This window comes from Mauremys reevesii, linkage group 10 (genome assembly GCF_016161935.1).
Source record: "Mauremys reevesii isolate NIE-2019 linkage group 10, ASM1616193v1, whole genome shotgun sequence".
NCBI classification, from domain to species: Eukaryota; Metazoa; Chordata; order Testudines; family Geoemydidae; genus Mauremys; species Mauremys reevesii.
This window is the reverse complement of record NC_052632.1, coordinates 51,856,199-51,882,782: the sequence shown is the minus strand read 5'-3', so window position 1 is coordinate 51,882,782 and position 26,584 is coordinate 51,856,199. Positions and strand designations below refer to the sequence as shown.

Genomic DNA, 26,584 nt, shown 5'->3' with positions numbered 1-26,584 from the left:
TAGCCAAGATGGTCAGAGACACAACCCCATGTTCTGGGTGTCCTAAACCTCTGACTGCCAGAAGCTTGGACTGGATGACAGAGGATGGATCACATGACAATTGCCCTGCTCTGTTCATTCCCTCTGATGCACCTGGTACCATCTACTGTCGGAAGACAGGATACTGGTCTAACCCAATATGGCTGTTATGTTCTTTTATGTTCTTCTGACTGCACTGAGGGATGGGGAAGAGCAGGAAGGCAGGCAGAAGGGAGACTAGGCAGAGGAGGAAATGGAGGGATAGAAGTGGCCTATAAGACAATATAAACAACAAAGGGCCTGATGTCTCAGTTACCCTCAGGCTGCTTTACCCCGCTCTGGCAGCGTGAGGGCCATCAGGTGCGGGCAGATGTGTAAAGTGGATGTCTGTGTAATCTACAGCCACTTTAAGGACTCTTTACCATGCTGGAGTGGTGTGAAAGGGCCTTAGTGCAACTGTGAATCAGCCTCAGGGAGATTCAAATCAATGACTGACAGAGGATGTTGTGATATTTCCATGAGGCACTGTTGTATCTGGAGCAAAACGTCCTGGGGCAACATGAGCCCTGAAACGGCTGGTAGGTGTGCTCAGGAGATTGGAACATGTAACTCAACCCCAGCACCTTATACAGAAGGGAGAAGAAGAGAAAGGGCAAGAGGTGTCTAGAAGAGGTAGGCCACTAAGGGGGCAGGAGGCAGTCCCAAAAGGCAGGGGGGGCAAGACTCAGGAGGCGCACTAGGAAAAGAACAGCACAGGAAGTTCAGGCGCATGGGGGTTCATTCTTTTATACCATCACCTCTGGCCTCAGGAGACGGCATGGCTAATGTGAGACAGGCTGGGACAGTCTGTGGCTGCACCCTGCTCTAATTCCCAGTTTTTCCACAATAATTGTGTTGTTTTATCTCTGCAGCCTCCAGAATAACGTGATCAAGGACGATGGTGCTAAATTCCTGGCTGAGGCCCTTTTAACCAACCACAAACTGACAACTTTGCAGTGAGTGATTCTAACCCCCGAGCTCCCCTATGGTTTGTTGTCTGCTCATTTCCATGGCCATCTGCAAGGGCAGCGCCATGGTCAAAGCAGCCTGCTGCTAATTCCCCTTCTTGGCTTGGCCTCCTGGTCAGGGCCAGCTGAAAGCACAAGCAGACGGAGCAGTTGTTCTCAGCTCCACAATCTGACCATTTTCCGTGTCTCTACTCAGACACTTAATCATGTCTTTGCACTCCACTAAACACGGTTCCTCCTCCATTGGTAGGTTGTGCCCAGACCCCAGTCGCAAGGGTGCCACCATTTCACACAAGGAAGCCTGCACTGCTCATGTCAAAGGTGGTTTCCATCTTATGGGAACCACATTCCCTCAAACCCATTTGCCTACAATGCACTAAATCTACTGCAATTGCAGTGCCCAAAAGTGGGCAGAGGCTGTTTGTGGAGAGAGATGCTCTTCTGTTCAAGGAGCAGGAGGGGGCAGGACAGAGACGATCTGAAGGAAACATGATAGATGGTGGGATGGACCCTGAGGAAGATGGTTTCTGGCTTGTTTGCCTGGTTCACACCCAGTCTGTCTTATTTATTCTAACCATTAAGAAGATAAAGCTAAGTGCAAACTACTACACTTAGGAAGCAAAAATTAAATGCATAGCTACAAAATGGGGAGTAACTGATTAGGTGGTAGTACTGCTGAAAAGGATCTGGAGGTTAGAGTAGATCACAAATTGAATGTGAGTCAACAATGTGATGCAAATGCAAAAAAATGCTAATATCGTTCTGGGGTGTATTAACAGGAATGTTCTATGTAAGACATGGGAGGTAATTGTCCTGCTGTACTCAGCACTGGTGAGGCCTCAGCTGGATACTGTGTCCAGTTCTGGTTGCCTCACTTTAGGAAAGAGGTGGATAAACTGGAGAGAGTCCAGAGGAGAGCAACCAAAAGGATCTCCTGACCTATAGAAAACCTGACCTATGAGGAAAGGTTTAAAAAATCTGGGCAAGTTTAGTCTTGAGAAAAGACAGAGGGAGAGAACCTGATAACAGCCTTCAAATACGTGAGGAGCTGTTATAAACAGGACTGTGATGAATTGTTCTCCATGTCCACTGAAGGCAGGACAAGAACGAATGGGCTTAATTGGCAGCAAGGGAGATTTAGGTTAGATATTGGGAAAAACGTTCTGACTATAAGGACAGTTAAGCTCTGGAACAGGCTTCCAAGAGAGGTAGTGGAATCTCCATCACTGGAGGTTTTTCAGAACAGGTTGGACAAACACCTGTCAGGGATGGTCTAGGTTTACTCGGCCCTGCCATAGCGCAGGGGCTGGGCTAGACGACCTCTCAAGGTCCCTTCCAGCCCTACCTTGATATGATTTTAGGTCAGGTTGAATAGGGCATGTAACTGAGTGTGATGTCAGTGTGATGCTTGATCGACAAGGATTTTCCTTGATGATGATGATGTCTGTCGATATGGTAATGGCTGATAATAACACGATCATGGCCAGGCCTGGTAGTCTGCCATCCTCTACTCTGATGGAAAAGTCCACCCACCAGCTTACCTGGGGCAGCTATTCACAGAGAATTTGAGGATCTAAGTCTAGTAGAGCGTGATAAGAGATGGGATGAAGGTATAAATAGCAAAAGAGTGTGCACCAAAGCTACCTGCATGCATTAGGGGAGTACAAAATATACAGAGGCAGAAGTGACTCAGCCGGAGATGTGAGAGCTCAAGTGAGAAGAAGAAAGTTGAAGTGTGTTATTGAAGGAGAGCTGACTCCCTCTCTTTGAAGTTTATGGGTATTTCTGTCTTCTTCACAGCCTTCAGAAGAACTCCATTGGGCCCCAAGGTGCAAAGAAAATAGCAGAAGCACTGAAGCAGAACGGGAATCTCAGGGAACTGATGTAAGAATTGACAGAAAGATTACACATTAATAGAGAGATGAACCATGATTGTGGGTGACACTAACTTCTGAGTCTTCTTAAAATCTGTCCCAACCTATTATGACATGCCGTACAAGAAAGGCCAGATATTGCCACCCCTATTCCCCTGGCAGGGTTTCCTGTGCATTCTTCTTTGGGAGGCCAGGGTTTGACCTCTGCTCATCCCCTGCTCGCTGCCAAATGCCCTCCTGCAGCATGTGGCACCAAACCCCTGTAGATACCTTGAGACTGGAAGGGATATCTGGGAGCTGCATGGGCACAGGGCCATTCACGCAGGCCATCTGGGGCTCTGCAGCAGCTCGGGCATTCTGCAGCTATAGCTTTGCTTCCTGACTGCATGGCCACTTGGCAGCCGTGTTGTCAGGGATTCCTGTTAAAGGGGAGAGGGGCTCACACTGTGGAGGGGGCAGCTGGCTGTATTACATCTCTGGAGGAATCTCTACTGCATCTCCCACTCCTTCCTCCAGTGTAGGTACCAAACTAGACAGGCCTCTTTTTGAGAGGTTTGTCCCTGTGCGATACCGGGACAGAACCAGACGTGGTTTTCTCTAATATAGGATGGGGGATGCTGCTCAGCACCCTGCAGCTCTTAAAAATGGCCCCACCCGGGCAGTGTGACCTCACACACACTGTCCTGCCAGCAGGGGCAGGATCATGTTGGCAGGGGTGAGGTCATGCTGTTCCTGGAAGTACCAGGATGTCTGGTATTCTGGGAACGGGTGAGTGGCCACCTTACTCCAGTGTACCCACTGCCTGCCCCATCCCCCCCATATGCCTCACTAGACCTGTGAAGAACCACACCTCCATGGCCCCTTTTCCACCAGGGGAGGGAGAGATCTGTTTGAAGGGGACCCTCTGCATGCCGACCAGAAGGGTACAGTCTGGCCACACTTGTTCTTATGTTAATAACATACCCTGGAGAGGGCCTGGACACACCCATTACTGGAAGTACAGCTGTTGACAGCAGCTGTGCCCCCAGAAATACACACGGTGCCCCCGAAATACGAACCGCCATAGTCAGGGAACACAACTCAGACAAGCACTAGAGCTAAACACGTGTTTGGGGTCGCGTTTTGCAACTCCCTGGAAAGCTTCCCTCCCAACAGCATTTCTATGAAAAACCAAACTAGGGAAGGTACAGGTTAAAGAATGTTCAGCTCAATCAGATGTATTAAAGTCAGCCAGGCCTGGTGAAATTCATCTTAGGGTACTTAAGGAACTAGCTGAAGCAATCTTGGAATTGTTAGAGATTATATTCGAGAACTCATGGAGGATGGGTGAGGTCCCAGAGGACTGGAGAAGGGCGAACACAGTACCTGTCTTTAGAAGGGCGGACAAAGAGGACCTAAATTTCCTGTAAGCTAAATAAGATGCTGGCCATGCAGCAGCTTATTTAGCACTGGGCAGGCGCTCAGGGAACCCGCTCATCTGGGACCTGCCGTGGCCAGGGGAAGGGCATTCTTTCCCCAGCCCCAACCTGCCACAGCCGGGGGAAGGGTGCCCAGAGGCGCTGACTTCCCCTATAGCCAGGGGGATGCTTGATTCCCACCTCGACCCCAGGCCCCACTCCACCTCCTCCCCAGCTCCTCCCCCAAGTGTGCCCCATCCCCATTCTTCCCCCTCCCTTCTAGGGAGCTTCCTACACACCGCAAAACAGCTGTTAGCAGTAGGTGGGAGGCACTGAGAGGGATGGGGAGGAGTTGGTCAACAAGACTGCCGGTAGGTGAGAGGCACTGGAGGGCGGGGGGAGCTTGGCTGCCAGTTTTTCTCTGTGGGTGCTCCAGCCCTGGAGACCCATGGAGTCAGTGCCTATGGGGGCTGCCCCCAACTCAGCCCCGGCCCCAACCCAGCCCTGGCTTGGACCTGCTGCAGATGTGGGAGAGGCACCTCTCCCCGCCCCCAGCCCAGGTGCTGCTGCAGGGAGAGAAAGCTGGGCAGAATCCTCTCTCCTCACCGTAGCCCCAGAGCACCCTCCTTCACCCCAAACCCATCATCCCTGGCCCCACACCCCCAGCTGGAGCCTTCACCCTATGCACCCCAATGCTCTACCCAAACCCTGAGATCCTCAACCCTGGCCTCTCCCCAGAGCCCTCAGCCCCAGCTGGAGCCCTCACCTCTCCATCCCAACCCTCTGCCCTAGCCCTGAGATCCTCATCCCCGGCTCCTCCCCAGAGCCTGCATGCCCAGCCAGAGCCCTCACACTCCTGCGTCCCAACCCTCTGGCCGAGCCCTGAGTACTGCTGAAAAGGATCTTGGGGTTATAGTGGATTACAAATAGAATGAGTAAACAATGTGATGCAGTTGCAGAAGGCAAGTATTATTCTAGGTGCATTACCAAGAATGTCTTGTATAAGACACAGGAGGTAATTATCCCACTCTGCTCAGCACTGGTGAGGCCGCAGCTGCGTACTGTGTCCAGTGCTGGATGCCTCACTTTAAGAAAGATGGGGACAAATTGGAGAGAGTCCAGAGGAGCGCAACAAAAATGCCGCAAGGTTTAGAAACCCTGACCTATGAGGAATGGTTAAAAAACGTGGGCATGTTTAGTCTTGAGAAAAGAAAACTATGGGGAGTTTTGATAAAAGTCTTCAAATATGTTGAGGTCTGTTATAAAGAGGCCAGTGATCAACTGTTCTCCATGTCCACTGAAGGTAGGACGAGATGTAATGAGCTTAATTGGCAGCAAGGGAGATTTAGGTTAGATAGTAGGGAAAACTTTCTAGCCATAAGGGGAGTTAAGCTCTGGAACAGGCTTCCAAGGGAGGCTGAGGACTCCTATCACTGGAGGTGTTTCAGACCAGGTTGGACAAACGCCTGTCAGGAAGGTTTAGGTTTACTTGGTCCTGCCTCTGCACAAGGGGCTCGACTTGATGACCTCTCGAGGTCCCCTCCAGCCCTACATTTCTCTGATTCTCTTAAAAGGGCTGATCTCCTGGGGATGGGCAGAAGGGTGTTGTCTTTGGAGTGCTTTCAGCTTTGGAATTAACTTCCTCCGACACTCTGCCAAGGTGCAAATGTGGAAACAGTTAGGAAGCAGTGCAAGATGCATTTATTTGCTCTGTCTTTTTCTTATGTGGGCCTGCAGCCAGATAGCATTTGCCCTGCCAGTGGGTGAGGGTGCAGAAGGAACAGCTGCTGATTTATGCCAGCGGTTGGCATCAATTTACTTTAATCTCTCAGCCACACCCAGGTAACACAGCCTCAGGCACAGTATAAATCAGAAGAGTGCCCAAGTTCCCCTGAATAGGTGGGTGAGGGTTCACAGAGCAAACATTGCAACACACCCCACCAGTATGGGATGGGATCGCCGCATGCCACATGGTACTACAGCCCTGGTGGCTGACAGGGACACAGTGTCACTGAATGGGCAATTGATCTTTGAGCTCGAGCAGACACTGCCGTTCTCTATGGATGGGCGAGGTCTCCATTGCTCTGGCTTGCATTGTAAACGGAGTTGGTGCCTGTGGTGGTTCCTTTTCCAGGTCAGTTTTCTACTGTCATTGTGTCCTATGTTGGGATGGGGTGATCAGATGCAGAATCCAGATGGAGGTGTTCGTATTGCTGCTAAAGTGCTGGGCCTTGTCACCCGCTTAGCTCCTCCTTTCTCGGGATGTAACTGGCCTGCTGGGGACTCAGCCTTGACACGTCACTGCGGAACACTTGCTTTTCCTGCTGTGAGACTTGGCAGCCACCCCCTGACTAGGGGCCCACGGGTGGCTTTTCTCAGGCTGATTGGGATCCCCTGTCTCTGGGCTCTGACTGCAATTTCACAGCTGCTAATGGCTGATCTTCCTTTTCTTTGTCACAGCCTCTCCAGTAACTGTGTGGGGGACACTGGCTCTGTAGCGTTGGCCGAAGCTCTGAGAGTGAATCACAGTCTCACAACCCTGGAGTAAGTCCCTTGCCATTTGAGTGCCCGGAGCACCCCTGACGCATTGTTCTTTGCTGCCAAGGGGCGCTTGTTAATGCTCCACCGCTCAGCTCTCCCAAGGGCAGCGTCATGTGATCCAGAGTGATCTGGGGTTGCCTCCTACCCTATCCTTGTCTGTTCCCCCAACTCATGTCCATGGAAAGCAGTAGAGGCCTTTGTGGGGAAGGGGCCGGTAGGTTCCTTTGGGGAAATTTCCCTTTGACAATCTGCAGGGCTGAGGGGAATGGCCAGGGGCGTTATGGCCTTGTGGCTACTTCACAGCGGCATTTTCTGCAGGGGATCAGTTCCAAGGGGTCTCCTTGGAAGTCTTGGTAGCTTCAGAGGAGGGTAGTAGCAGGAAGATTCAGCAAACAAGACAGGAGGACTGGGGGTGGCATAAGGAGCCTCAGCTTCCCCCGTTGCAACCAGCCCTCATCTGTTGTGCTCAGAGTTATTTCCTTGCTTAGAGGTTTGGTGACCTGTGGGAAATGAGATGCTGTTCACTGTCTGCTTCCTTGTGGGCTCCATCCCAAAACTTCTCCACCCTGCTTAGGAGTCTCAGCAGAGGGGCCGCAGACTGACTCGCCTTAGAAACCAAGCAGCCCTCTGCCCCGACGGACGCGTTCCTTCCTGCTCAGGAGTGGGGCAGGGTAACCTGGCACCGTGGGCAGGGCGCCTGCTGCTCCTGCCTGTGCTGTCCCTATCCCAGGGGCAAATGGAAGACTTCTGTCTTCTCAGTCTGGCACCTTTCACCGGGAGCACGTGCCCCTTCTGTGCCAAGAGGGGGACCTCAGCGCACACCTCCCTCCGGTGCAGCAGGTCCCCCAGGACTGCCTGCTGGGGCTCTGGCTGAACTTTCCCCACCTCTTTTCCTTTACGGGCTCCCTGTGTGTGGCCCCACGCAGTCCAGGGGCCTCTTAGCCAGCCGCCTCTTGAGGGGTGTCTGTCAGTCCCAGAAGAGGAAGCTCGACAGGCATGTGTCCCGCACCTACGGTGCCTATTTTTTGGCCTCTGCCTACCTCCTTTCTCCAAGCAGAGCTCCTCTGGGCAGCATTCACTGGCTCTTGGGACTCCTTTGGGGAGCCGGGGGCATTGTCTGGGGTTCTCTGCTTGGTGTCCCCAGCCGCCTCATTCTGAACCTGTGACCCTCACTCCTGCTCCTGCTTTATCATTTGGTGTCCCCACTGCTTAGCTGATTGGTGGCTCTGTGGCCCCTCCTCCATTGGTAGGGGGCGGGGCTTTTGGTCTTGCTGGGCTCTGCCGACCTGTCCAGGATGTCCAACAGGCTGGCACGTTTTGCCATGATGAATTCACTCGTAACCACGCAAGGTGAACGTATCCGGTGCTGGGCTGGTACGAATGCCCACCATGTAGTTCCTGCGGTGACTCTCTGCTGTGTCTCTTTGTGTTTTAGCCTCCAGAGCAATTCGATCAGTAACACGGGGGTCACGGCGCTGATAGGTGCGCTGCGCTCCAACCGCGGCCTCATCAGCCTCAAGTAAGTCCTGGTCTCAGCTCTTCCCAACGCTGCCCCGCTCAGATCGCAAACACGTACACTGGCTGGCCGGTGTCTGTCCAGAGCTGCCACATGTTGTCACCACAAGAATTGCGTCATTCGGCGCAGCACCTCCCAGGTCTCTCTGGCAGTAACAGGGCCGGCTCTAGGCACCAGTGTTCCAAGCATGTGCTTGGGGCGGCACTTTTCAAGGGGCGCCACTCCGGCTTTTGTTTTTTTGTTTTTTTTTTGCTTGGGACGGCAAAAAACCTGGAGCGGGCCCTGGGCAGTAATCTAGTTTTTTGCACTAGCTACAGCCTGAGTTCCTTGCTACTGAAGCAGGGCCCCCCATCCTGCAGCTCCTGGGCAAATGGGACCAGTATGGAGGAAAGGGGAGACAGGCCCAGGGGGGCAACGGGTTTGTACCCAGCTCATTGGTCTGGATCTTAATTTGGTGGGTGTCGCCTCTTCATACATCTGAGCTTCTCTTCTAACTCCTTGTGAAATGTATCAGCTCAGCTGTGCTTTTCCTAATCCTGCTGCTAGCAGTGAAACCATTGCAAGCCAAAGAAGGTAAATGTGTGTGTGTGGGAGTCACTTTGGCCTAGGGTTACCATATTTCAGGTTCTCAAAAAGAGGACACTGCCGGGGGGAGGAGGGGAGAGCTGGAGAGGATGTATGGGGGGTATTTGGAGGGTGTGTGTGAGTGTGTATTGGGATGAGAGGGGGCATTTGGGGGTGCTGGAGGGGTGTATGCGTATTGGGACAGGAGCGGGCATTAAGGGGGTGCTGGAGAGGGAGTATTTGGGGAGTGTTGGAGGGGGTACCTGTGGCCTCACTCTTGAGGTTGGGGGGCAGTGTCGCTCCCTGTCATGGTGGCAGGGCAGCTGGTGCAGACCCAGGACACAGCGCCAGCCCATCCATCAGTGCCTCTCTGTGGGGCTTTCCCCAACCCCCAGGGCTGGGAGCTGGGGCCTGAGGCCTGGATGGATGGGATCTGGCAGCTCCCGCTACAGGGAAGGGACCAATCAGCTGCAGGTGCAAGGACCAATCGGACGTGGAGCCAGCTCTTTCTGAGCTGCAACATCTGCTTGAAAACTCCCAGATGTTGCCTCTGATTTGAAAGGTCAGGACAGAGGGTGGAGGATCAAAAGAGAGGCAATGTCCAGGGAAACGCAGATGTTCGGTAACCCTCCCTTGGCCAATACACTTAATGTTCCAAAACACCCATGTGCAACTGGACAGCTCAGGGGACTGGGGATGATTTAGTAGCTTCCATCTGTAGGTCAGTTCCAGTCCAGCCCAGCCCAGCCTGCTCCCCGATGGCTAGTCAGGGAAATGCATTTGCTGGGTCTTAGTCCGTTTCATTGGAGGTTTGTCTAAGAGCTCTGCTCTAGGCATTATTTGGGGCCGTTCTCTGGCCTGCGTTACACAGGAGGTCAGACTAGTGCTCACAATGGTCCCTGCTGGCCTTGGAGTCTATGAAGAGTAGACAGAAACCAGGGCCACTATTGGTGCTACTGGACCCCCTGGTTTCTGCCGGGCATGATCTCCTGTGGGGGGGCGGGGGGGCTCAGAGGTGAGGTGCATTGGTAGCAGGGATAGGTGGGGCTCTTGCCCTGCTCCAGTTCTGGGGACAAATACAGGCCATCAGTCCAGTGCTAAACTCACTTACCAGAGAGAGAGATTTAACAAAACCAGGGAGGGAGTTTTTTCAGAATCCCCAGCAAGGAGACCTGGACTGTGTTGCCAAACTCTGTGAGTCTGAAGTAAAATGTCTGTGAGCACTCCAGGCAAACGTCCAAAGTGGAATGACGTGTTTCTATTGTTACATTTAGAAAGTACAATGTGACAGACTGAAACCTGGGCTATTTATTTCCTGCTGCGATGTTATGTGTAACTGATCACAGTGCATTTCTCCCCCGCTTAAAAAAACAAATGAAATAGGCTAAATCACAAAGGTGCTTTTTCGAAGGTAGATTTTCCTGCACAGATCAGCACCAATGGAGACACAAATCTTTAAGATTCTTCACTGATTATTGCCATAGAAAGGACAGTAAGGCCTGCAGGGGCTGCTTACCCACTAAGCCTCTTCCAGAAATGCTGCCATTAGTTCCCCCAGGCATTCCATTCCTAGCCGGCGTGGCTGATTGCTTCCACTGAATACAAAGGCCATTACTGGAGGGTTTTTCCAGAACATTCCATTTTAAATTACAAAACCTCAAACAAAACAAATCATCCTGGTTGGGATGATTTAGTTGGGTTTGGTCCTGCTTTGAGCAGGGGGTTGGACTAGATGACCTCCTGAGGTCCCTTCCAACCCTGAGATTCTATGATTCTATGATTCTATGAGAAGGAATGAAAAGTTCTAGCAAAAGTGAGCCAATGCTGAGAGCCTTTGCAGACTGCTCCCGAAGGCTTTGGCACATGGGTGTTCTCCAGAATATTTCAGGCCACTTGAGTCCCACAGCAGATGTGCTAAGCACCTTTATGGGGACTACTGTGGCTTTGAAGTAGGGTGACCAGATCTCCCGATTTTATTGGGACAGTCCCGATTTTGGGGGCTTTTTCTTATATTGGCTCCTATTACCTCCACCCCCTGTCCTGATTTTTTACACTTGCTGTCTGGTCCCCCTACTTTGAAAGGCAGAGCTGCACTGAAGCCTCCTGCTGAAAGATACTGCCCCAGCTGCAGTTGCTGGAGGGATTTTGTCTGCGAGGTCGGCAGAGATCATAGAGAGGTACTGGGGAGCACACGTTGATGCTGCCTGTACCATGGCTCCTGGTTTGGAGATGCAGCGATTCGATTGTTACCCTGGCCACACCCCTTCCCACCCAGCCACTTCCCCTTTACGGGGCACAGCACCTCTGAGCATGCTATCATTATCTCCAGGGACTCTGCTCTGCCCACTCCCTGCATCCTTCCCACGACTACCCCCATGCAGATACAGGAAACATCTGGCCCTGCGCTGCGCAATCTCTGTGCCCAGCAGAAAACCTGAGGCAATGAGTATGGCTGGGGTATATTCGGGGGAGGTGGGGAAAAATAAAAATCTTCTGCAGAATAGCCTAGCCCAAACTCAGCCGCTCCTTTGCGGCTGCTCCCCGCCTCGAGGCTAAAACAATGGCACTGGAGTAACACGCTGTGTCCGAGGCATGGGGCAGGGAGTCTGAGAGTCATTCCCAAAGTGAGACAGAAATTCTAACCACCTCTGACTTGGGGAGCAGGCAATTACTGGGGGGAGCAGCCGCATGACCCCCCATGACCTGGGGAGGCCATGGGAGCAGCGCAAGAGGAAAACCAGGGCAGGGCTAGAAGTTCATCACTGATCATTCCAGTCTGGTATTTTGCTCCGTCCCCTAACGGGGGGATTTTTGCCAGCCTACAAAGAGCAGGGCCCGGTGTAGGGGGCTGGGCGTGGGGAGAAGGGAGAGGGAGGAGCGTTGTTCAGGGGTATCCTTTTTCTGCCTGAGACACGTGTGTGACTGCAGCAGCTTCTCATGCATCGAACATTCACCTGCACATGCCAGGCGGCCTCGCCATCCCACATCTGCCCTGGAGAGCCCTCGCCTAGATGCTACCACCCCGTGCTGGCCTAGCCACCAGGTGGTTTGTCTTGTTTGCCCTAAAATACAATAAGTGCCTGGAAGAGAATGAGAAATGTCCTGAGCTGTTCCCACTCCTCGCCCTGGAAGGAGGGAATCCCAATGACCTGTCCCATCTCTTGTCTTTTCCTAGCCTTCGGGAGAATTCCATCGGCCAAGAGGGGGGGCCGGAGATAGCCAACGCTCTGCGCGCTAACTGCACACTGAGGAACCTAGAGTAAGTCAGCCGGCTTTCGAAGTCCAAATCCTCTCCCCCCGCTTACGCTGTGCGCTCAGCACCAGTACTGCCCTCAGGCAGGTGCAGGGGAGCTGCTCTTGTGTGGGAGGACAGGTTGGTGGAATACCCGTGGCCAAGGGTGTGTCCCTTGGGGTAATGGGGAACACTCAGGCTGGGTAGCAGGTGAGTCTGGCCAAGGAGAAGGCGTGACAAGGAGCAGCTCTGTGATGGCTCATCAGGGGTGGGGTGGATGAGCACTTTCTAGGTCCAATCTCTGGAGCCATATCATCACCTCTGTTGTTTTCCCTTTGAGGGAAGGGATTTGCCCCAAACCAGCATCCTCCCGCCTCCCTCCAGCTCTGCAGATGTTCCTCCATCTGCACGCTGCATGGCTGAGCTTCTGCTTCTTTTGGGGGTGCTGTACTTGGGTGGGGAGGAGTCGGGGCAAGTCAGCTGCTCTCCACAGCACCATCCCCCCTCCAGGGCCAGCATCAGCTTCTGCAGACTCCAGGTCTGGCCTGCAGGTCCTCCTGGAGGGTTTGTTTGGGCCCAAATGCAGATGAGCAGGCCATGAGGGCCAGAGGCTGGGGAGCATGGGGGAGGGTGGAGGGTTTCCAGTGGCAAACCCCACCCACATAATACTCCAGGAGCTCTGTTAGTTTAAGCTCCTGGGGTTTCTCACTAGGCATGATCTGGCCTGACGAGCCTGTGATTCGCGTATGTAAGCAGACTGAAAGAACTTGTGCTTGGCTTAATCATTTTGTAACTTGGAGTTCTGTGGAAAGCAGAATGTAGAATAACCAGAGTGGACCTAACTAATAATCCCTCTGGAGCACTTTGCTTTGGCAGATAAGACAGCGATCCATCCAATGAAGTTACCAATGAGTGCTTGAGAAGAAGACATAAGCCAGTGTGAAATATCCTGCCATTGGGGGCGGGGGAAGAAGGGGTAGAACCTTCCTTACTCCAGCTAATGATTAGCAGATGCCCTGAATTATGAGGATGGAGCAGGCCCTTGTAATATTATCCTGACTAGTACCAGTGCAGACACTCTTCTTGTTCCTAAAAATGTTTAGTTCCATTTTGAAACCTTGAAGGTATTTGCCTCCATGTCCTGCAGCAGTGAGTTCCACAGATTAATCACCCATTACAGTGTAAAAAGCATGTGTATTTCCTTTTTTCTGTTTCCCATTAATTGCCTTTTAATGTCATCCTATTGTCTCTTCCCTCCCCTACCCCTCCCCCCATGCACTTGTCTCACTGCACTGCAACCTGCCAGAGGCAGGTGTAATGCATCACACTGTGTTTAACTCATTTCTCTGTACTTTGCCTCTAGCCTAGCGGCGAATCTGTTGTATGATGAAGGCGTCAAGGCCATTGCACTGGCGATGAGAGAGAACCAGGCGCTCATGTCCCTGCAGTGAGTTTCACCTTGGCCCTGATTTTTGGTTCCTTCTCTTTAGCTGCTCTGTCCCTGCAGTGAGTGAACAGCCTGCAACATCCTTCATGGGCCTCAGTCCCTCTCAGCATGAGCGGAGAGGGGAGGGCTCCATGCACAATGGCATCATCAGCAGAATTCCATCGTCATGGGCAGCACTGTACAGTCTGCATCTAGCTCACTGGTTCGGGTCCAGCCCAGGCCAGTAGAGACTGAAAACTGTTACTTTATGATTTTGCCGTGTTGGTCCTAGGATATTAGAGAGACAGGGTGGGGGAGGTCACATCTTTTATTGGACCAATTTCTGTTGGTGAGAGCGACAAGCCTTCGATCTACACAGAACACTTCTTCAGGGCTGGGAAAGGTACTCAAAGCCAAATGCAAGGTGGAACAGATAGTTTAGCATAAATAGTTACCATGTATTTTAAGAGACCATGCAGAGGTGAAGTGGCCTGTTAACACCGCTGCAATCATATGACAAAAATGGGGGCCACTGGGTTACAGATTGTTGTAATGAGCCATAAATCCATTAATGACTGTTTCCTGGAGCAGCTAGTCCTGGAACCCACAAGGGGAAGGCAATTCTTGTTTTAGTCCTAGATGGAGCACAGGGTCTGGTCCAAGAGGTGAATATAGCTAAGCTGTTCAGTAATAGCGACCATTATGTAATTAAATTTTACATTCTTGTAGGGGGGGAAACACCAAAGAAACCCTCCACAGCAGCATTTAACTTCAAAAAGGGAAACTACAAAAATGGGGAAGCTAGTTAAAGGGATATTAAAAGGAACAATCAAAAGAGTGAAATGCCTGCAAACTGCATGGAAACTTTTGAAAAACACCATAATGGAGGCTCAAACTAAATGTATACCCCCCCCAAAAAGACCAAAAAATGACCCCATAACTGAACAACAGAGTAAGAGATGGTTACAGACAAAAAGACATCCTAAAATAGAAAGGAGAATAAACTCTGACAAGTCAAGTGTAAAAGTATAATCAGGCAGGCCAAACAAGAATTTGAAGATCAACTAGGAAAAGACACAAAAACTAAGAGCAAAACAATGGAGTGCATTAGGAGTAGGAAGCCGAACAACCAGAGGAGTCACTGGATGATCGAAGTGCTACTGGAGCACTTAAAAGAGACGAGGCCATTGCAGAGAAGCTAAATGAATTCTTTGCATCAGTCTTCACTGCAGAAGATGTGAGGGAGATTCCCACACCTGCACCATTCTTTTCAGATGACAAATCTGAGGAACTGTCCCAGATTGAGGTGTCATTAGAGGAGGTTTAGGAACAAATGGCTCAATTAAACAGTAATAAGTCACCAGGACCAGATGGTATCACCCAAGAGTTCTGAAGGGACTCAAATGTGAAATTGCAGAACTAACAACTGTAATATGTAATCTATCACTTAAATCAGCCTCTGTACCAGGTGACTGGAGGATAGCTAATGTGATGTCAGTTTTTTAAAAAGGCTCGAGAGGCGATCCTGGCAATAAGCTGATAAGCCTAACTTCAGTACCAGGCAAATTGGTTGGAACTTTAGTAAAGAACAGAATGATCAGACACGTAGATAAACACAATATATTGGGGAAGAGCAACGTAGCTTTTGTAAATGGTGAATAGGAGTTGACATCCCAGACCCCTCCCACTGCTGGCAAAGGTTGAATGGGCCCTAGGTGCTGAACCCCTCTCTCGCCTGGAGCCTGTCCTCTCTCTTCAGCACTGTCAAGCTGGCAACTTTCACCAGCCCTTCAACCATGTCATTTTTTAAGGCTGAAGAGCCATATATGCCACAATTCCTCCGGCCCTTTTATTAATGTCTGATTAATCAAAGCTACCACATTACCAGTGGATTGTGCACAGTAGTGTGATGGATGGATTTGCATAGCGGTGTTTAGAAGCCTCAGATATGTGGGTTTACAGAATTACAAACTAGATACCTACCCCCCTGGAGATCACAGCCATTCACCTGCCACCACAATGCTGCTACTTCTGGGGTCAAAGGCAACAGCTGTTCAGCAGTGTCCAAGGCTGATAAGTGACAGTGACAGGCAGGATGTGCAGATGGCTATTGTGTCCAGTACAAACCCTGGGGGGATCTCAATGGGTGGGGTGCAGCTACTCCGGAACAGCCTGCGGAGAGCTACCCCCTCTTCCAGCTGATCCCCTGATGAGAAGGATCCGTTCCCCTTGTCTGGGGGCTTCTCCCTGTTTGAAGAGTCCCGCCCTGCCCCCCAGTGGTAATCCTTCCCGCTCACTCTCTTTGCACAGCCTGCAGTGGAACTTCATCCAGTCGAAGGCGGCCAAGGCGCTGGCCCAAGCACTACACTCCAACACAAGCCTCACCAGCCTCGAGTAAGTGACAATGCAGCACGTCTGCCTGCCTGGCTGCATCGCTGGCTCAGGGCCCGAGGGCGCCAGGGTGTGGGGGAGTTAGGTTTGTGTGCTGGAGGAGCAGATCAGGACCCCCTAACCCTCCCAGCAACTCCAAAGCCCTGTGCTGTGGGGACGTTGCAGAGCTGTCTCAGGGAGCACGTCCTGCTTGGCAAAGGGACTCTCTGGCAGGGGCCACATGTGGCATGTGTGGCTGAGCTGTGGACTGAGGGAGGACAGGAGGCCAAGCAGGAATGGGACCAGCCCTTCATGGGCTCAGCTGTCTGCTGAGGGAGATTTTCTGGGGGCTCTTGCGCCTTTGCTCCCCCAGCAAAGGAGGTTCTGTTCAGGAAATGCACTCGTCTCGCTGTGTCCGAGTCACTTACCTCTGACTGGCCGGAGCCAGCAGGGGACCCCGCTGAGCACACCCTAGACTAGTGGTGCCCCAGCTTGCTTGTCCTGCTGGTCCCTCCAGGGACCCACACCCTCCCTCAGCCAGCTCCTCTCACCCCCGGGTCTGCCCTCCTGGAGCATCACCCCCCCCCACACACAATAAACCACTCGTGACCCACGCAGTCAGGGTCCTGCAGCATCCCCCTTCGGGGCCACTCGGCCTGCTCGGTGTTCTGGCTGGGAGGGGCTGCCATCATCCTTTGGGTGGTGGAGGAGAGGGTCGTAATGCCACAATGTTGCACCGAGGAGAGGGGCTACTTGCATATACAGACAGAGCCCCTAATATCTGGACAGCTGGTCACCCTGTACTGGATATTTTTGTTGCCTTACATCTCACTGCCTGGGACCCTCTGAATTTCACCCTATTGAGAGAGACCTGTTCACTGCCTCTCTGGGCTCCATCGACTCTGCCTCCAGGGTCAGAAGGGATGGGATCAACTAGGCCGACCTCCTGTATCCCACAGGCCAGAGACCTGCCCCACAGTAATTCCCAGAGCAGAGCTTTTAGCAAGACATCCGATCTTGATATAAAAATGGCTAGTGGCGGAGAATTCACCACAACCCTTGGTCAGTTGTCCCAGTGGCTAATTACCCTCACTTAAAAACATACACCTGGTTTCCAAGCGGCTGGATCCTGTTACTGGGCAGTTCCACGGGCTAACAGCACCCCCCCCCATCTCGCCATGGGGCAGTGGTCTGCGTGTGTCACCTGGAAGCCGCAGCATTTTGGGGCATACTGCTCAGGGGAGTCAGCTTGTGTCCCGACCCTGTCAGGAGCCATTGACCCTCGCCCGCGTGACCCGTTTCCCCATGTACGTGCGCTAGGGGACAAGGGCCATGTATGCCGTCACGTGGCCCATGCTGTGTTTCAGTTTGCAGGAGAACGCTATTGGTGACGAAGGCATGATCGCCCTCGCTGCTGCTCTGAAGGTGAACACCACACTCACCACCCTCTGGTAAGTGTCCACGCGGGGCGGACAGTGCCCCGTCTGTGAAATGTGTAGTGATGTGCAGAGCAGGGGCACTCAGCCTGCTGGCCCCATCTGGACCCAAACGGAACCTGCTGCTCCCCGGCCCCTCGTAGTCCTCCAGGTGCTGGACTTTTGGAGAGTTTGGTAACCTGTCCCGCTAGGTAAGGGCTCCCAGTCTGACTAGTGAGCGCAGGCTCCCTAAAGGGGGAGGCACTGGTGCCTGAACTGTATCCCTACCCCTGTGCTGCCCCTTCTCCCTGAGCCCCTGCCCTGCCTCTTCCTCCCAAAACCCCACGCCCTGCTCACGCCTCTGTCCCCTTCCTCACATCGCTCGCCCTTGCGGCTAATAAAACGTGATGGGGCCATGCCCCTGGTCACCGTGCTGCATGGGGGTGCACGGCTGGTTGAGGCAGGCCAGGTCGTAGAGTGACATTAGGTCCTGCTCATTAGAATGGCAGTAATGAGTGTGCCAGGCTGAGCTAGGAGGTGTGTTTGTGAAGGGGGAAGGGGAAGCGAAGGGAACCTATTGCCTGGGGGTGAATGGTTGAGCCATGTCTCCTGGGGGCTGAACCCATTAGAAATCTCACTCTCCTGTTGCCGTTGGATTGTCACAGGCAGAGACAGTGGGGGTTTAGCTGGGCCTGCCCCAGGTGACGTGCCAGAGCTAATAAAGTCTGCCTCAGGGTCCTACGGGAAGGGGAGCTCCCGCAAGCTGCTAATTCATTGGACAGAAGTAATTGCTGCTAGGGGATGGCCATAGGTACCTGCCGCACTGCACTTCAGCAGAGAGCCAGCCGACTGACCGCCTGCAGCAGGGAGCCAGCCCTGCTTTGTAGTCAATTAGCTCACAGAGACTGGTGTGTCTGTCTGTGCTGGACTCCATTTACAGCTTCCTCTTTATTTGCGAGTCACTCGGTGGGGCGAGTGTTTTAACAGAGAATGTGCTGCCATCTGCCCAGCTCATCAATACATCCTTGGCTGGATCAATGCCCTCACGTCAGACCCCAAGGATGAATGTGCTCGGAGAAGAATGGTGTTGGCTTGTGAAGCTGGCCCTGGCAGCCTGGGTTTCTTGGGCTCCAGTTTGCCTGCTCAGTATAACGCGCATCTGATAGGTGCAGGCTGGCTGGGATAGCTTGCCATGAATTGCACTGAACATTCCTTGTTCTCTTGCAGCCTCCAGGTGGCTTCGATCGGGGTGAGCGGGGCCAAAGCCCTGGCAGAGGCCCTAGTTGTTAACAGAACCCTCACAACTCTGGAGTAAGTGTTCCCCAGCTGCGCCCCTTCTCCAAGCAGTCCCTGTGACTTACCTCCCCTTGGGCCCCTCCGGGAGACAAATCCATCGGTTCTGTAGCACGTCCAGTCTCCAACAGCTCATTAGGCTGGAAATGCTTTGGGAGCCCTCAGTTCCAGCATGTCTAAGCCCCAGGCCAGCTGGCATGTGCTCTGTGTTCCCCGCTGTCCCTCATCTTGGCTCCTGGATTCTATGGAATCCCTGTATTAGCCTTCGGTGCTCTTGGTCGTAATCGCCCGTCTGTATTTCCTGGCTTCCCTGCAGCTTGAGAGGAAACTCCATCGGTGTGGCTGGAGCCAAAGCTATGGCCAACGCGCTGAAGGTTAACCGCAGTCTCCGCGTTCTGAAGTAAGTAGCTGCCATGCTGGAGCAAACGCTAAAACCCCCTGCATTCCAAAGCTACAGTAAAAGGCTGGAAAGGTGGCAACGTCCAGCACTCACAAGTTAGAAAGTGCCAGAATGAAGGTTCCCTGCGCAATCTTAATTTGGCTCCCTTGTGCGCCTGCATCGTGATACAGGCTTTAATTACCTGATCACATACTATTTTTTCCCCCACTGGACCCCTGCCTCATTCAGTGCATCAGATCTAATCCCCTCAATCTGTCTTGGAAATGGCTGAACTGCCTTTGCTGAAATGTCCCAAACAAATTCAGCCTGAGGCTAATACCCAGCATGGAAAATTTCAATCCAAATGGTCAAAGTTATAATTGAAAATGGAGTCTTATAATGGAAAGTGTCAGGCAACCTTAACTAGAGGCGTTGCCACCAGCACTGTCTACAATGAGTCACCAAAATGCTTCCAAACCGTCATGTATCTTTTCTGTATCTAAACAGCAGCTTTGGCCCTAACAGGCTTCCTTTGATCTGACTGCTAGTGATAGATTGTTTTATCACATTTCATCATCAAAGGAGCAGCTGTGATGTCACAATCACTGGATTGTGACATCACTGTTACTAACCCTCTGTTGTGACATGGACGGAATCAGGCAGGGAGAAGAGGCCAGCTATGAAGGAAGAAATCTAAGTCAATAGACAAATCCCAGTATGGATAAAAATAGAGGGTTTAATTGATAAAATAAATCAGACTTTCTTAATTTTTAAATTAAATACAGGTTTATTTTTAACAATAAGCCTATTTAAAATTAAATTTGAAATTATGAAAACCGGTGTCAAGGCCTAAACTTACTCTATTCTGTTAAAATCATTTAAAATTAAATAAAAAATATATATTAGGCAGTATATATTTGCTGCTGAGGTCTTTAAGAAAGCTAAATCAGGGACCTGGTGAAAGACAGTGGCTAAGCAGCTGAAACCAGAGGCTGATGCAATGCTAAAGTGGCTTTTGACAGCAGTTGCCCTTTTTCAGGTGCAGAGAGAACATTTTCTTCATTGTAGTTTAGTCAATTAGTTTGATTGAGTGACTAGTTCATTCTAAGTTAAGAAACGGATTGGCAGTTAGAAAAGCGGGAAAGCTTGTTTTCTTTTTCCAATCTATGAATAAAAATGACGAGCTCTGCTAGTTCTAAAATCTTGCAGGACTGACCAGAAACAATCAGTTCAGTTCACTAACTACAGATAATAGTTCAGATGTTTAATAAATCAATTTGTTTTAGTTGCAAAATGTTGATAATTTTTTTCTTATGTATCTAGCACATTAAAATAGTTGTAATGATACCAACCAATGAGACTCAAACTTTCTTTAGGAAAATAACTAAAAAGCACAAATCAAAAACAAGGTTAAAATCAATGATTGAAATCAAGGTTTCCTGCTTGCTGACTGAAATCCATGAATACAACTGGTGTTTTAAATTGCTTTGATTTAAATCAGTCCACCCTGACAGATCTGCCCGATGCTTTCTCCAGGCCTCAGTTCTTGACGAGTTTTTCTCCCCTTCAGCCTCCAGGAGAACTCCTTAGGCATGGATGGAGCTATCTGCATTGCCACAGCTCTGACCGGAAACCATGGCCTCACCTACGTCAAGTGAGTGGCAGCTGAGTGCCCGGCTGCATGCGGGCGATGGACGGAGACGTGGGGAAAGAGCGTGAACTCACCTGTCTCTGGGACCATGGTGGCTGTGCTATCGTGTCCCTCTGTGGGCAGCATAAAGCGTCCCTTGTGAGACCCACTCCTCCACCCCATCCCTGGCCCAGGCTGCTGCCTCACAATGGAACGCCCAAACTCCACAGAAGGCATGAAGCCCTGCCCCCAAGTCCCTGCCAAACACCACTGGTGTGGAACCGTCCTGAAAGGCAAACCTTCTCCAGGACCCCCACAGGGCCGTGTTGTGTCAACCCCTGAGTCCCTCCAGCTCCCTCGTGGCCTGGGCTGGCCTCCTCAGTGGCTGCTCCTTGGCAGTGCCCCCAACAAAGCCCAGGCAGATGCTGGGCCATGGACTCCAGCCTCCCAGCTGTTGGATGGGCTCAACGCCCAGAGCTGCCTTGGAATTGGGGGCAAACACCCCAGGCCAACTGGAGCTTGCACCCGGCCCCTGGCATTGGCAGAGAGCCTCTAGGGACAAGGAAGGGGCCATGGCCCACGCGTGCTGTGTGCACTTTCAGGCCAAACATCGTTTCTGGGCTGAGGCAGTGGGGGGAGGGCGATTTTCTCTGGGTGGGCTGACTTGAGGGGCTGGAGGCGGGGACGGAGGGCAGCAGAAGTGGGGAGCAGTGCTTTTCCTTCCCTGACCGTCCCTTGCTCCCACTGGGCCCTTGTGACTGCAGGACTGGATGACCTCTCCTGCCCCGTGGGAGCCCCAGCCATAGGCCCTTCACCTGCTGTTACATCAGACACTCCTGCTTTTCCAAGCTGTCCCCCATCTGGTCCTGAGCCAAAGCCGGATGTGGTTTGGGCTGGTATCAAATGGGGCGCTGTTTTGAAGAGGGTGCTGCTCTGCCTCTGTGTGGCGTGAGCTTGCACACACCACGTATGCGAGGTCACGCCAGCGGGGACGGGGTCTCCCAGCCCCCTGGGGCACGTCTACACTGCACACTGAGCCCAGGCTCTGACTCAGGTGTAAGCCCAAGCACCTTCCCCATCCCCACACAGATCAGTCTGACTCAGCTCAGCAAGAGCTCAGGATCCGGAGCCTAGGATCGTGCGTGGGGGGTGGGGGTGGTCGAGCCCTGTCAGTTTGCAGTGTGGACCCAGCTCAACCCGCAGACCTGAGCCAGGAGGTCCTGCATGGTGGTCATGGAGCATGACTGTGAGACTTGGCTCCAGCAATTGTCAGCCCAGGTTTACAATGCAGTGTGGGCTTGGGGACACCGAGTCCCACGGACAGGGGCTTAGTGTGCAGTGTGGCCATATCCCTGCCAGCCGGGCAGACCGTGCTGGGAACTACTGCAGCTGTGCACTCGCTGAGGTCATGCCTGTCCCTTGTCCTCTCCCAGTCTGCAGGGGAATCGCATCGGCCAGTCTGGCGCCAAGGTGATCGCTGACGCCATCAGAACAAACTCTCCGCGCTGCATCGTCGAGATGTGAGGGCCGGTTGCACCAGGAACGGCCAGCACGAGTCAGCGGCAGGCAGGGGATGGTGCAGACACTCACTTTAATGATAGCGCTGGGTCAGCTCAGCTGCCGGGTTCCCCACATCAGAGCACGGCAGTGCAGGGAGCCACTTTCCCAGCTCGACCCATATGGCCAACTGAGGCCTGTTGGGCCTGGGACGCCCCCGCGGACTCCGACTGGCTCAGAGCGCTGTGTGGGGTGATGGAGGCGCTCGCTCCAGCTGTGCTGAGGCCTGGGGCACCAATGAAAGCTGCCGCCGAGGCTGCTTCTCAGGTGCAGAAAGACACGCCTCTCTTAGCAGCACGGTGAATGATGGCGCCGTTGTTCCAACGGCTGCCGGGCCTGAGGAATGAGCTTGTGGCAGCCGTGACTGTTAAAAGGCAGGCAAGACGGGTGTCGTGGGGAACGTGGATGGAAGTGGGTGGGAGGGACACAGTGCCAGCAATTTAGTCCCACCTCACTTATCCCTGTACCCAAGAAACCCTCCTGCCCTGCTACTGCCGAGCCCGTCCCTCCAGGACAGAATGTCCCCACCTCACAGCCTGGTGCTGTGTGTAGCTCGGTGTGTGAGCACGAGGCACTCACTGCATGGGTAGGCCCAGAGCTCCCACCACGGACAGACCCCCGCAGAGCCAGCTGCTGAGAATTCTTTATACCGTTATGACTGGACTGCCCGGAAACTCGCCAGGCAGCTGCTTCCCGCCTGTCATTATTGCCCAGCCCTACCGGCTGTGTGGCCATTTAATCCTATTGGGCTGTACATGGCAGGGCCACGCAAATCTCTGTTCCCGAGGTTCACCACATTCCCTGGAGTAAGCTCCAGGATGGTTGGTGTGTCCTGCTTTAGTGGGTGTCTAACAGGAAATCTCTCGCTTCCATCAGCTCATGTGGAGCTTTGGCTTGTGAGTACCTCCGGGCCTGTAGAATGAATAAACCATCATGCTCATGCGGCCTCTAACAGCGAGTGATTTGGGGCTCGGCCTGAGACCGACCATTCAGTGTCTGTGCCCCTGCAAAGCGAGAGGTGTAATGGTCTAGCATCAGCCCCCAGCAAGGAAGTGGGAAAAGAGGAGAGGAGAAGAGCTGAAGGAGGGGAGGGGGACTGCAGGGTGGTTGGGGAATGAAGTGCATGGAAAGTGGGTGGTTCCTGCCCAGTTGTTTATTTCCAGCAGGCGTCTGCTTCGGGGAGCTCCTAGTCACACAGTTCTGCCCTGTGAAACAAGATCTTTAATCCAAACGGACCCCATGTTCTGTGCCCTTCTGAAGGCGATTTCACTTGGCTGGTCTCATGAGAGTCACCCAGCACATGGCCACTGGCAGGGCTGAGCCTGTAAGGCCAGGCGCGAGGGGACAGATTTATAAAGGTACTTACTGATTTCAGTGGCCGTTAGGTGCCTAAATATCGTTGAGTGGCTGCGTCTAGGTATCTGCCCAGTGTTCCTAGGCTCTTGTTTGTGCTGTGGTATATCGATGCTGGTTGAGAAGCAATGCAGTGACCCCTCTGGAAGGGGCGATGCCTGGAGCAGGGCTAAGCACCAAGCTGCAGGGCCTTCCTCCACAGCTGCCTGGGCTGTTGCTCAGACTAGGACATGAGCGGCATGCCTGCCAGCCGTGTAGCAGTGAGAGACGCTAACGAGGAGAGTGACCGGTGTGATGAGGTGCCAAGCTCTGGAATAAATGGATCCCTAACCAAAGTGATGACGTGAGCGTTCTTACCCGCCCACCTGCGGCTGCTGTTTGGAAATTTCAAGGGGGGACTGATTGTAGGTTTCATCCTCTCTAGTGTGTCGGCCGCCACATCCCGCCTTGTTAGGAGCAGGGCATAGCGTGTGCTACAAGGTGGAGCCAGCCACTGCATCAGTGCAAATGCGCCGCAGCCGTAAGGGGCAGTGTGTGTGGGAGCCCTGGGGCAGCGCTGAGGTGCGGGGCAACACTCCAGCCATGCCAGACCGTGGCCTGGCGCTATCACACGCTGGCCGATGCTGCTGTTAGCTCTGTGAGCCCACGTCATTTAACCCACTCGGACCAGTAGCAGTCTGGCCTTTTGTGCGCTGGGGGCCCCTGCTCACGCAGCCGCATCAGCTCCAGGCGAGGTCTGGAGGGATTAAAAAATGTAGCGGTAAAGTAGCAACTGGGGCTAATACTGCCCGGCCCAAGGCCTTGAACATGGGTGGATCCACATTTCTGTCCCTGTCCCCACCCAGGTCAGAGGCACGTCAGTGACTGGCCCAACCGAGCAGCCAGTTGGAAAAAAAAGCTGATAATAGAAATGGGCTGAAAAGCAGCAGAGAAATGCTGGGTCTAGCAATAACTGTGCCCAGGCAAATCCTGAGGGGCGCAGCCCGAGCTTGCCATGGGGTTCATTTCTAAAAGCTTACAGCCAGGTTCCCTTCAGAGAGTGTCCGGGGTAACGCTGCAGCTAAGCCCAGCATGGTGCCACCCAGTGATGAGCTGCCAAAATCTTAACAACCGGTTCCCTATAAAAAGGTTCTGATTTAAGTGGGGGCGGGGAGCCGAGGGAGACATCCTCATGGGGCCGGGGGCCCCTGCAGGGCCTGGGCCAATTGCCCCACTTGCCCCCTCCCTTCCCCTCTGGCCAGGCCTGGAGCTTGCAGCAACCCCCACCCCGACCTTGCTGGGCCAGTCAAAAAGCGGCAGCAGGACGACTCCAGAGCTCAGTTGAGCTGCCCAGCTGGTGCTGGCGGCTGGCCAAGCTGCAGCTGGGGGAAAGCGGGGGAAGGGCTGGAGGCGCCTCAGCCTCCCCAGCTGGGAATCCTGGGAGCAACAGGATGGTCCGGCCTGGGGACCAGAGTTCTTTGCCCACCCCCTGGCCCTTTAACAACTGGTTCGCCACGGAGGTCTAATTTTAGCAACCGGTTCTTGAGAACCTGTGGGAACCTGCTCCAGCTCACCACTGGTGCCACCTTATGAAGAGCCCATGGCCTTGCCAAACCTCTCTAGCTACCCCTCTCCCCCACCAATTACTGGAACATGCAGAACGTGTTCAGACCACAAGGCTGCTGGCTGGGGCTTCTAGCCAGAGGCCTTGCGCCTCAAAGGTATTTAGGCACCTCACCCCTTTGAGGGCCTGGGCCAGAGATCCGGAGCCTCCCCCCGCAGGCAGATGGCGCTTGATGCAGTTTGGTAGCTGGGAACTAAGAGCTGTAGGGCTGGGTCACCCAGCCCTGGAATGTCCCAATAAAACAAACTGGCGCGGGACACTTTTCCCCCCTGAGCCTGTCTCAGCTGCACCAGCTGGGGGAACCGTCTTCCAAAAGGGCAGGGCAGCAAGGCTCTCCCCAAATCATTGGCTGGTTGTCATGTTGGCCCCAGGATATTATACTCCTGGGGGAATTCTGCACCACTGCACAGGCACAGAACATATGTCCCCCGCAGATTTCTTTGCTTCCCTGCAGAAAAATGTCTTTCTGAAAGGGAAGCTACAAGAGCGACCCTCCCCAAGCAATATGTTTCGGGTGCCCAGGGCAGCCAGCAGAGAGGTAAATCACTGTGGGAGAGGGGGTGGGACTGAGGAAGACCCATCTGGTTGCTCCTATCCTGCGCTGGACTCTGCTGCTAGTCCCGGCTGGGTGGGGAGGAGAGGTCTTCCTCTTACCTTGCACAGCGTCTGGGGTTGTGTCAGATTCACCCCCCGAGTTCGCCCCTGGCTGTAGGAAGCTCTGCAAACTCCCTGCCCCCCGTGTGCTTCCTGCACCCATCGCTCCTCAGCTGAAGGGTGAGGGATCCCTGTACAGTGAGCTGCTCCCCCATCTGCCCAACCCCTGTGCATCCAGACCCCCCTCATACCCAAACCCTTCCACTGAGCCTCACCCACCCCTGCACCCAGAACCCCGACAAGCCCCACTCCCCCTGCACCTTGACCACCCTGATGAGCCCCCCCCGCCCCCGCAAGCCCCCAACCAGCTGCACCTAGAGCCCCACCCAGCTGAGCCCTAGTCTCCCACTATCTGGACACTCAGACCCCCCCTTACCCCTGCTGATCCCCAACCATCTTCACCTAGACCCCTCTCCCCTGCAGAGTCCCATTACTGTTGCACCCAGAACCCCCAAGCCCCTGTGCATCTGGATCCCCCAACTGATCCACCCCCCCCACCCAGAATCCTTTCAACCCATACCTGGATGCCCCCCATTAAGCCCTTCCACACATGGATCTTGCCTTGCTGAGCCTTTCTGCCCACACCTTGTGGACCTGGCACGGAGGGGCAGGGCCCTGGGGTATTTCTGGGGCAGGCCCGGTTCTTGTGCTGTGTCAGGGTTGGGTGCAGCCTCACCACTGAGTCTGTTTCCCGGCGCGAGGAGGGGGTGAGGGCTGCAGAGTGATCTCCCATCTCTGTGCAGCCAGTGGCCTGT

The 26,584-nt window shown here is 53.3% G+C and overlaps 1 protein-coding gene across 8 annotated transcripts in view; it reads left to right on the top strand.

Annotated features, from left to right (window-relative positions):
- NLRC3 (NLR family CARD domain containing 3) overlaps nt 1-24,684 on the top strand; it is an 89,607-nt gene extending 64,923 nt beyond the window's left edge. For 7 of the 8 annotated variants that reach the window (XM_039491201.1, XM_039491204.1, XM_039491203.1 and 4 more), the window contains 12 exons: nt 930-1,013; nt 2,826-2,909; nt 6,757-6,840; nt 8,273-8,356; nt 12,093-12,176; nt 13,513-13,596; nt 15,886-15,969; nt 17,313-17,396; nt 18,588-18,671; nt 18,970-19,053; nt 20,603-20,686; nt 22,096-24,684. In XM_039491201.1, coding sequence (XP_039347135.1) covers nt 930-1,013; nt 2,826-2,909; nt 6,757-6,840; nt 8,273-8,356; nt 12,093-12,176; nt 13,513-13,596; nt 15,886-15,969; nt 17,313-17,396; nt 18,588-18,671; nt 18,970-19,053; nt 20,603-20,686; nt 22,096-22,186 — 1,015 coding nt within the window. In that variant the 3' untranslated portion in view covers nt 22,187-24,684. The remainder of the gene's footprint in view (nt 1-929; nt 1,014-2,825; nt 2,910-6,756; nt 6,841-8,272; nt 8,357-12,092; nt 12,177-13,512; nt 13,597-15,885; nt 15,970-17,312; nt 17,397-18,587; nt 18,672-18,969; nt 19,054-20,602; nt 20,687-22,095) is intronic. The other variant, XM_039491206.1, reaches the window with a different exon arrangement.
- The last annotated feature ends 1,900 nt before the right edge of the window (nt 24,685-26,584 follow it).